Raw genomic sequence first — 11313 nt, forward strand, 5'->3', positions numbered from 1 at the left:
AAATTCTAAGTTGTATGTTCTTTTTAAGGGCGTTAATTATCTAGATAGCAAATTAGCAATAGCATTACTTTCTGATTTCCAACACTAAAATATGTTAATCCACATCAAAGCTTCCATTTAATTATAATTATAATTATAATTATTGTTATTATCATTATTTTGCATGATAACTTTTTAGAATTATATTTATGCTCCATCTTTGTTTTCTTAGAAAAATCTTTAGCTATGTATTGCTTGATGTAGGTACTAGGTAGGTAAGTGTCAGGACTCAGGACTGTATTTTTAATATTCATATTAATGCAATTACAAGAGGAGACTGATATTTCAAGCCTAAGGCCATTACCGCAGTCAACTTGTAAAAACCAGCACTCGGCACTTGAGTTGAATGAAATTGTTGATGCTTTTCACATGGATGGCTGGTCGGTTGGGGTGATAGACTAGATTATGAATGATAGTGAAGGTGGTAAAAGGTATAGAGTTCGATTTAAATACTCTATCGAAACGATTGTGTTTCCTTTCTCGGAACCGAGGCCACATTTTGGTTGGGTTGACAGGGAATGGGTAAAGTCACAAAAGGTAGCTTCTTTATGGTCTCTTTTCAAGTTTCAAGTTATCCTAGATTTTCATGGATTTTTGCTTTCAAGTTTTGATTTTTAATTAATGGGGTTTTACGTCTCTTTTGAGTGAATATTACTTGCACTGGTGACTTAATCCATGACATAAAGTTATGCAAGTGTAAGGAGATATGTGGATATGCCTGAATTTTTTCTCTTTGTTGATGGCTGCCATATTACACTGCAAAACTACCAAACAAATATATTGAACAATGTCCTATTATTTACCATATCTTTACTTCTTGTTTTCCTAAATTTGTCCTCATAAAATTGAAATGTGCATACATATCTTGAATTCTTGATGAGACAAGTCTTATTGCAAGTAACAAGTCATTTGCCCGATAATCCAAGCAATTCCAAGATCGAAAATTTTGCTAGTGGAACTTTGTTAACTGCAGGGAACAAGGCTGATATGGCTTCCCGAGAGAATAAACAACATGAAAAATCAACAAGATACACATGGTGCAAAGAAAATTAAAGTATAATTTGTTGCAACGGAAAATGACGAAGCAATCTCTCTTTCTAGTCCCCATGGATCAATATCATTGTGCTCAACAACATGGAGTTAGTGAGCTGCCAATTGATTTATCTCTAAAAATTTCGGATGCGAGTGATTTCAATTTTTTAATATGTAAAAGTTATCTACAAGTGTAATTCAAACGTTTTTCCATTTTCCCATGTCATAATTTATATTCTATGGAATATGATTTTAGTAAGTCCACACCTTTATGTTGGAAAATTTGTACGATATTGCGAAAATAAATCGACATTGCTTAATGAAGATGAGTGGTCACGTGAAGGAAAAGCTATCGGTATGATGATGAATTTTTCCAAATAGTAGGGAAGATACCAAATGAAGGACATGGATGACGAAAAAATAAGGATGGACAAGGAAATAGATGAGCATGCCAAGAGGTTCGATGAGCATGACAAGAGGATCTATGTATAAGATTGTTAACATGTTAAAGAAAGAAGAAGAGAAGAAGCTGTAAGAGGAATCTATGAAGGCAGAGATTCGGAGATTTACAGATTAGGATCGACTATGAATACCGTCTCTGGAGCACTTGAAGCTGCCATCCGAGAATTTCAGAATGAATGAAAACTCTGATCATCTCTTTGGTAGAATGAATGAAAACTCTAATGATCATTTCTCTTGTCTTGTCTTTAGTATGTAAAATTTGGCTGCATTTGTTTTGTTGTATGTACATCTTGAACTCAAAAAAATTCCATGCTAGAAAGTCCAAAAAGAATAAGATGTTGTTATTTGACATTACGACAATATCATGTTTAATTTATATTAAGATTTACACATCTTTTCGACTACACAAATCAAATGAAACACTCGTATAAAGAAAATTAAACCAAACTGGTTAGTGGGTCTTTTGCTTTGTGCTTTTAGCTCGTTTAAGGGTTAACTTTTTTATTATAAAAAGAAAAGGCAAGACTTTCTAAAGCTTCAAAATAAAAAAAATAAAAAAAAAAGAGCAAGACTTTCCAAATACACACGAAAGTATATAATAGTATTAGTGCCATCCCAAAATTACCCAACCGACAATATTAATCGAGTCAATGTAACTCGATATTTATTTCTACAAAAATCAGAACCGACATTAATAATCGAGTCTAATTTTAGACGAGAGATTTTAAATTTTCCATCATTCATCTTCTTAAAGACAGAACTATATAAATTAGAATTTCCAGTTTCCAACCTGCTAGATGTTATAGCCATTAACCTAGAAGTCATACTTGATTCATACTACTACTTGTTTTGATGATCCCCACTTCTTTTCAAACTTGGTGCATATATATGATGTTTTAGTAATCAAGCAATTTCTTGAAACCATTTTAGAAGCTTTTCCTGAGTTGGAAAAACGTGTTTTTGATATCGTGTCACCACAAAAAGAGCTCAGAAAATTAAAAATACTAATGCTAGTATTTTAACAGATCTATTGGTTTCCTACTAGGAATTTCCTAGCTTTTTAGTATTGATATATTTTTCGGTTGTTTCGGGCTGACCACAACTTCTTAGAGAAGTTATGTAGTAATTAACTTAATTTACCTTGGCTTGGGCTGACAGTTTTATGGGTGGCCAATGGCTACAACCAATGACCTCTTCTTTTGCAAATAACTTGTCAAGTTGCGTCCCAAAGTAGCCAAAAGATATTCAAATTTGTCTTCTCTATCATATTCATGGCACATTTCACTTTTCTTTTTAGCCCCTGATAATTTTTTCATTTTATTCGATTATACCCATTATTATCATTCTCTTCTAAATACTCCCTCCAATCTCCATCTCATAAGGTTGCGTTTTCTCCGACGTCAAATACTCACTGCATAGCTGGATTGATTAATCAATCAACGATAGTCACTTTAAGTGTGAAAATATATATTGGCAACAAACATCATTGTACTCCATTGTCTTCCAAATTGGTTCAAATAAATTAGTTGAATATTAATTTATTTGTAAATACAAAATTTACTTTTAAATTTTTTTCTCTTTAATAGGAAGGAATGTGACTTTTATTTTCTAATGATTTAGAAACTTAATATTTTTCTTCGTTTTCAATCCTTCTAAACTCGATCAGCAACAAATTAACTATTTTTACTACATAAAAAATCGAGAATGTTATGTATATATATTTTTATTTTTTCTTGTATGTCCAATTTCATCACGAATGGGATCATCATAAGATTAAACATGTTTTTGCAAAACAGCATCTCCTAGGAATGATCTGCACATTGCACTATAGTCTTTAGAAATTAGAATCTGGAATTTCTTGCCAAATTTATATAACCTGGATTTCGTTCCAATTTTTTCATTAGAAAGCAATCTACTATATCATTTCCTGACACGATTTGGATCAATTAGTATATTTATGGATGGAATGGATGATCTTCTTCACTTGAGATTTTTTTTTAATCAATATGTTATAAAACTATAACTTTTTAAATACATATGAATATCTGCAGCTTTATTTTTTTTCACTAATAGAGGAAAGCTAAGCTCATTGGTCAACACAGAAAAATAGTACTACAACTTACTAGCTACACATTCATTAAAAACCAACACACAACTTTTAATTCAATTTTGGCCTCCTTCCCTACCAATACCATCCTAACCATCATTAAATACTTTGACCCTACATGAATCTTAAGGTTCATGATCAATTCCAAGATCGGTCAAATTCTAATTTGGATAGTAATTCGATCCGTTCTTCAATCTCATAATTAGAATGATGCTGATTTGATTTCTCAATTTTTATTGTAGATTTTAAAATTTACTAGTAATAACTATGTTATATTTTATATTTTTTTTACTTAACAACTACTACTACTAGTCTACTACTGTATATAGATTTTATGTTTGGAATAAATGCATGTCATCCCTAAACTTCACTTCAATTTATGATTTTGGTCCTTGAATTTACAAGGTAAACAAAATTGTCCACACCAAGTCACCACCAGTTTAACTTCCAAACAAAAAAAAGTCACCACCAGTCCACAATTATCTAGTTACCACATTTGTAGACAGTGCATATCCTAGATCCATGATTGTTAATTTTAGATACCTGATTTATGTTTAAGGACCTCCATAATCTAAAAAAAAAGTTTAAGGACCCTGGCGTTGCCTCAAGGACCAATAAAACTCTTTTGACACGTCATTTTTCCAGATAGTGATTCTTGGGGCCCAAACAAAATCCCCGAACAAAGACAAATCAAATTGGAGCAGTATAGTATAGTAGTACTTGACCTTTGACCTTCTTCTTCTCCAGTTGTCTCCTCCGAAGAACATCAAAACAAAACAAAAATGCAGTCGAGCTCTACCGGCTTTCGAGAGTCGACCTTTCTGAAAAAAGGAGCCAGAGTTGAGTTCTTACCTAATGAAGAGGGGTTCAAGGGGTCTTATTTTACCGTTACCATCGTTGAGATGCCTGAAGATGATGAAATCTTCGTCGTCGAGTACGATACCTTGATGGAGGACGATGAAAAGAAGCCATTACAAGAGGAGGCTGATTTTTCAAGACTAAGGCCATTGCCTCCCTTAACTGGTAGTGGTAACAACCAACGCTCAGCATTTGAGCTGAATGAAATTGTTGATGCTTTTCACATGGATGGCTGGTGGGTTGGGGTGATAGACAAGATTGTGAATGATGGTGAAGGTGGGAAGAAGTACAGAGTTCGATTTGATTACTCTGCCGAAAGGATTGTGTTTCCTATCTCGGATCTGAGGCCCCATTTCGATTGGGTTGACGGAAAATGGGTAAAACCACAAATGGTAGCTTCTTTGATAGTCTCTTTACAAGTTTCAGCTTATCCTGGGTTTTTATGGACTTTTCCTTTCAAATTTCGACTTTTACTTTCCTTTTAGACGTCTGTTTTGGGTGATATGGTGATTTCGTAGTCTTTTGAGTTATAAAGCTTGCAACTTTAAGGAGATATGTTTGCTTAGTCTCTGTTATGCAAGTGTAAGGAGATATGCTAGATTATCTTCTCTTTGTCCTAGCTTTTGTTTGATCGAACATTTTCTCCTTCCTCACAACAGCACTAACCAGGGATCAAGTCTTTACCATAGTTTTTTGTTTAATTTTTTCACATTAGCAATCATAATATTTGCATGTATTCCTATTGCAGGAAACAAGTTCTGCTAACAACAGTTCAGGCAAATCTAAGGTTGAAAATGTTGCAACGGGAACTGTGTTGGCCGTGGAAAAAAAGTCCGAGAGAAGGCAGTGCCTAAAATCTTCAAGGAAAGGCCTTGTGGAGAAAGTACCCATTGATATGGTTACTCCAACCAAGAGGCAACATCAACATGAAAAACTCACACCTACACCATGTTCTAAGAAGTTCAAAATAGTCTGTAGGGCAACCGGGAGGACGGCTTCAACAGAGAAATCACCAGCAGCAACAACCGCATTGGAAAATGAAGGAGCTTTCTCTCTTCCTAAGAAAATTCCAGATGTGAGTGAATTCTTCAAGTGTGTTAATTTTATCATCTAAAAGTTATCTCCATAATCGACTAAAAAAAAAAAAGTTATCTCCATAATACAGTACTTACTCCTATTTTCTCACTTCAGGAATAATATAATGTGGATTTTAACCTTTGTGTTTTGCTTTTCAAAAAGTCGTCTGAAAGAAATTCCGTGTCATAATATTTTACTCTGGTAGGTCTTTGATTTCATGGTGAAAAGAGTGGTAATATCTTGTGATTAATAAACACATTAACAGACTCTTTGAAAGATATCAGTACTTACAGATTTCGCATATGACCTCAATTTAATTTCTGGTACTTCTCTAATCTATTTGTGGTATATTGTGGCTAGCTAATGCAGTTCTGCAATTTTGATTCAACCATTCGTAAGAAGAAGCGAGCGCACAAAACAAAACGGGCTGGTAACATTTCCAACACATTTTAAACCGATCTTCCTTATATATTAAGCTTAGGTGACATTAATTACGTGCATTGTTGCAGTTTATTTGATGCCTTTACATTTATTAGGTCAAGCTTTGAGTGGAAATTACGGCAGCAAGGAAGACATGAATGTCGTGGAATATTGTGCATCAAACAAACAACCAGAATTGGAGTCTAGTTTTCCTTTAACTTCAGAAGCTTCTCAGTTTGAGAATGAGCATGGTAACGTCCATTTATATATTTTATTAAAATCAATATCTCAATGAAGATAATGATGTCTTTCACTGTTTTTTCTTTTAGTTTTTCTCTTTCTACTTGTATTGTGGTGCAAAATTTATTAGTATAAGTTTTGAATTTTAGACAAGGAACACAACAATGGAGTTGGACCCAATGATAAAGCTGCTGCAAGTGAAAGCACTGCTACAGAAGCTGGGCTGCCTGAAACTGGAAAAGTCGAGGAGCCAAGTCCAATCTCCCCTCTATGCGAGAATATGACTCTGCATTCTGGTAAACAATTATCTAATCTTATCTAAATCTCAAGTTGTCTTTTAAATATGGCAATAGTCCTGTTTTAGTTTTTTAAGGGTTTTGATTCCTTGACAATGAAGGTGGCAATGAAGATGCAAATGGAGAGGCTTGTCCATTTATCAAAGGACCAGACTTGAAGTCCATAACTGCAGAAAAGATGATAACATTTGAGTTGCAAGGTATGTTTTTTTAAGTCTATCCAAATTCAATAATTGACAATTGGATGGGTATCTGTAGCTAGTGCATGTAGATAGGAATAGATTACCCAGGTGAATGGTGGAAGTTTCTGAAAACGACGATAAAACCGTCTTTCACCTGAACCTTTCTATTTTTATTTTGTTGCAATTAGTATATTCTGATATGTAGACAAGGAACTCAATGATGGAGTTCGAGCCGCAGATGAAATTTCTGGAAATGATTGGGCTACGGCAGATGCTAGGCTTCCTGAAATTGGAGAACCAGAGCCCACAAACATGACTCTGCATTCTGGTAAATTCTATTTGAACTTTGTATAAATCTCAGAAGGTGCTTTAAGCATGCAAATTGGTACGACGAGAGCTTCTCAATGAAATTTGAATGTGAAGTTTCTTGTCAATGTACTTCGAGTTTATCTAAAATTGAAATAACCTTTCGGACAGGTAATGTTAGGATTGGAATCGTGAGGTGAATGGCGGAACTTCTCAAAATGAAGATGAGCCATCTTTTGCTTGAACCTTTTTATTTCTCTTAACTTGCATATTGTTGAATTCACATGTAAGGTTTGTTTTTTAGGCAAGAAGTGCATTGCTGGAGTTGGAGCCACTGATAAAGTTGAATTTTTTTCTACGAGCAAAGAAATAGAAGCAGTGATGGCTAATCCAACACTCGACACATGTCCTCTGGATATTTATCGGACTGAGCTGTGTTCAACCACTAAGGAATCTGAGAACGCTGGCTTGTATGACATACGAAACATATGTGTACTTTTTATCTGAAGCTTTAAAGTTCTTGTACTAAATTGAGCTATATATTACAGGGAAGCACCAATTGAAACTCTTGGCACAAGTGTTCAGGATTTGCACCCAAGGCTGCCTTTTGTAAAGAGCTTACTGGTTTGGAAAATGATGGAATCCCTTGAAGTATTCCAGAAGACGCCTCAAAAGCCCCATTTCCAACCTCTGCATAATGAATTAGTGGTGGAACGTGAAGGACTGGCTCTTGCTTGTTTTGCAACCTTCAACAATGTCGTGCAGATGATATCTAATTTGAGGTATGATGACCCGGAAACCAAATTTGAGGAGACTTTACAAGCTCTTTCTGGGTTAGAAAGGCATGGATTTGATGTTGAGCCACTGCACAAGCGGATCAACAGATTACTTGCATCCAAAGCAAAGATTATGCTGCTTCAAATCCAAGTGGATGAAGCCCAAGTTCAGGTCAAGGAGAAAGCTGGTCTGAAAACCTTTAGGGAAGAAGAATTAGCTGAGCTTGCGAAGAAGATCGACCAGATGGCTAAAAAGTTGGTGGAAGCAAAGGATCACGAGGCAAGGGTTAAATCGATGAAGGTTCATGAAGATGCAGAGTTTGCTGTTATGAAGTCGACTCTTGCTACAGTATCTGGAGAACTCGAAGCTGCCCATAATGAAGTCCAGAAGTTAGCTTCGGAGAAATAGTGAAAATCCTCCATGGATGTGATCTTTTTTATCAGTGTTTTCTGGTAGTTGTTAATTTGTCAAACTTTTGTTGTCTGTTCAATTTAAGAGTCTTTCCGGTACTCTGCATGCTAGGATTAAATGCCTATATGACAATGACTATTCTCATTTTTAAATATATTTCTGTATCATTTTGGTTTTAGAAATACCACTAACTGTTCTAGCAGAAAGTGGATATCTGCTATAGAAAAAAAAAAATGCTATTAATACATCTGATTCATGAAGTAATTGCCATCATTTTTTTTCATTACATAAGCATGGATTTGTGGTTCACGGAAAAGTTCCAATGGGCTGCAAAACTGTTATTACTACTCCACTAACAGGCTTATGATGATAGAAGCATAGAAAAGGTAGACTCTGTTTATTTGTCATGTTGCTAATTAACTATAGAGAGATTCTAATAAAATCGAGCTCTGTACATCGCAAATTACTATGGAAGAAAGCGATGGATCGGAAGCTCCACTAACAGGTACACCTATGTCTCTAACATGTAAAAGATAATCTAAACTTTTCTAAGAAATAATTTCAACAGGAAACATTGCAGGTATTCCTGGAGGAAATGGACAAATAAGCTCACCACAAACCTTTCCTAGACTCTCCCCAATTTCCACCCTTTTCTTGCGCATGAAGAAAGCATCTCTAGGGGTTAGGATCATATTTATGTCAGCAAATGGGGTCAACTTTTGGGCAGAATCCTTATGGACGTTCTTGAATCTGTAGTTACTCGTCGATAACTGTTGTATTCCTGAAACTAGCCTTTGGACATGCTCTCTAGGAGTTCCAATATTAAATACAAAAGTTAGAGATTTTGTCCCTACAAGTTCACAAAACACTCCATGATCATTCCGTAATATTTCATCTGGTTCGTACCAGGATAGACCAAATTTCCAGAAACCGATTATGAGCCGAAACGGGTCGATTGCAAGAAAATCAGGACTTGGACAATCAAGAACTAAAACACCTAGAATTCTTTCGATAGAATTCTAGCTTCAATAGCCAAATTGATTGCGTAATTGAAAACTGTTGTTCGATTTTTTTTCAAGTGATCTGTGGTTGCATCTAATGAAGCTAAAAGAAGATAGCTAGGACTGGTGCTTTGAAGAATTTGGAGGCACCTAGAAATTTCATCTCTGTCCACGATATTTCTGGAAATGTGCAACATGGAAGACTGTGTAAAGGAGCACAATACCGCATTGATTGAATAACAATGTTTGCACCCTGTTGGAGTGCTGAGGAAGGCAACTGAGAAATAAATCTTAAATGAGATCCATGAGCTTCATCGACAATAAATCTTAAACTGTTGTTGATGCTTTTCACATGGATGGCTGGTGGGTTGGGGTGATAGTCAAGATTTTGAATGATGGTGAAGGTGGTAAGAAATACAGTGTTCGATTTATATATTCTGGTGAAACGATTGTGTTTCCTTTCTCGGATCTGAGGCCCCATTTGGATTGGGTTGACGGGGAATGGGTAAAACCACCGAAGGTACCTTCTTTTCGTCTCTTTTCAAGTTTTGGGACTTCCTGGGTTTTTAAAGCTTTCAAGTTTTGTTTTTTATTGGGTTTGCTTATCTGTTTTGGCTGAACATTACTTGCAATGGTGATTTCTTAGTGTGTAAATTTAAAAACTGGGTAACTTTATGAAATGTTTGCTTGATCTCTGTTATGCAAGTGTAAAGTAGATATGTGGATATACTTGAATTTATCTCTTTGCCAACCTTTTGCTGGATCTGGATTAGACTCTTCAGACATTTTCTATGCTCTGCTCATTTCTTTGACAGTTCATTTCTTAATTTGTGATCTCTAGATTAGATATTTGATTATTTGTAGCCACTAGATAAACCCATTTTTCCCCAAAATTGTATTACACGTATAATTCCCAGTCCTTCATCTTGCTACATGTGCTTTGTCATTGACAATTATCCTTAACTCGTGGCATTGACCTGTATATGACAGTCTTATGACCTTAGTAAAAACAATGTGAATACTGCATCAATGTTAAAGTGATTAGCTAATTAGACATCGCAATCACGGTTTTCTTTCTTCATTAAATGTTCGCTTATATCTTTTCTATAAACAGACTTTCCTCCAACAGCATTAAGCAGTGATCAATTCAATTATTTATCATATATTTGCTGAATTATCTTACATTAGGCACAATGAATGGTGATGGTTCCATTCCTATTGCAGAAAGTAAGTTCTGTGCAGAAGAACTCAGGCAAGTCTATGGTTGAAAATGGTGCAACTGGAATTGTGGAAAAAAATTCTGATGACAGAAGGCAGTCCCAAACATCTTCAAGAAGAGACCTTCCTGAGAAAGTATCTCTGGATATGGCTGCTCCAAACAACAGGCAACTTCAACATGAGAAACTAGCGCCTACACCATGTTCAAAGAAGATCAAAATAGTGTGTAGGAGGCCAATCGATATCACTGTTACAACTGACAAATCACGCCCACAAACAGTTGCATTGAAAGGGCCCCATGAAAAGATAGCGGAGGTTGATGGTGCAAGTATTATGGATGTGAACCAGAGGATACCATTTGAGAAATCTTCATCAGTTTGGAAAATTGTAGAATCCTTGGATGTGTTCAAAAAGAATCCCCAAAAACCTCACTTCTCCCCTTTGGTTAAGAAAAAGAAGGATTCCGTGAAGGATATGCTATTGGCTTGATGACGAACTTCTCCACCACTGTGGAGAAGATTTCTAAGTTGAGATATGATGATCCTGAAACCATGTTTAGCGCTCATTTAGAAGTACTTCCCTATTTGGAGAAACATGGTTTCATTATTGCACCAGTTGAGAAGCGTCTGAGAGGTTTGCTTTCAGCCAAAGCCAAGATATCACAACTTCAAAAACAAGAAACAGAAACCAATGTTAAGGTCAAGGATATGATTGATGAAAAAACTAGGGTGGTGGAGAAGATAGATCGCCTTGCCAAGAATATCAGTAAGCATGCCAAGAAGATGGATGAGCTTGTCAAGATGTTAAAAGCTGAAGAACAGCAAAAATTGAAAGAGGAATCCATGAAGGCGAAACAAGAAATCATCAATCTTAGAAAAAGATTCTGA

General features: G+C 35.5%; 1 protein-coding gene and 2 pseudogenes across 1 annotated transcript; 2 read left to right on the forward strand and 1 right to left on the reverse strand.

The window, feature by feature from the left end:
• The first annotated feature begins 4422 nt into the window (after positions 1-4422).
• On the forward strand, positions 4423-8204 carry LOC139882962 (DUF724 domain-containing protein 6-like). Its single transcript, XM_071867209.1, has 9 exons — positions 4423-4875; positions 5247-5573; positions 5936-6005; positions 6112-6246; positions 6385-6531; positions 6633-6731; positions 6919-7041; positions 7324-7489; positions 7568-8204. The coding sequence occupies exons 1-9, from the start codon at positions 4423-4425 to the stop codon at positions 8202-8204; spliced, it is 2157 nt and encodes a 718-aa protein (XP_071723310.1).
• Positions 8205-8623: 419 nt separating this feature from the next.
• On the reverse strand, positions 8624-9530 carry LOC139882963 (uncharacterized; annotated as a pseudogene).
• A 9-nt stretch (positions 9531-9539) lies between these two features.
• On the forward strand, positions 9540-11313 carry LOC139882964 (DUF724 domain-containing protein 2-like; annotated as a pseudogene).

The sequence above is a fragment of the Rutidosis leptorrhynchoides genome, unplaced genomic scaffold, assembly GCF_046630445.1.
Source record: "Rutidosis leptorrhynchoides isolate AG116_Rl617_1_P2 unplaced genomic scaffold, CSIRO_AGI_Rlap_v1 contig330, whole genome shotgun sequence".
In the NCBI taxonomy this organism is placed as follows: Eukaryota; Viridiplantae; Streptophyta; class Magnoliopsida; order Asterales; family Asteraceae; genus Rutidosis; species Rutidosis leptorrhynchoides.

Excerpts from the sequence above, each read along its gene's own strand:
- LOC139882962 (XM_071867209.1), top strand. The coding sequence starts at position 4,423 with ATGCAGTCGAGCTCTACCGGCTTTCGAGAGTCGACCTTTCTGAAAAAA. Across the intron at positions 6,532-6,632 it reads GAATATGACTCTGCATTCTG|GTGGCAATGAAGATGCAAAT; the intron begins GTAAACAATTAT and ends TTGACAATGAAG. Across the intron at positions 7,490-7,567 it reads GAATCTGAGAACGCTGGCTT|GGAAGCACCAATTGAAACTC; the intron begins GTATGACATACG and ends TATATATTACAG.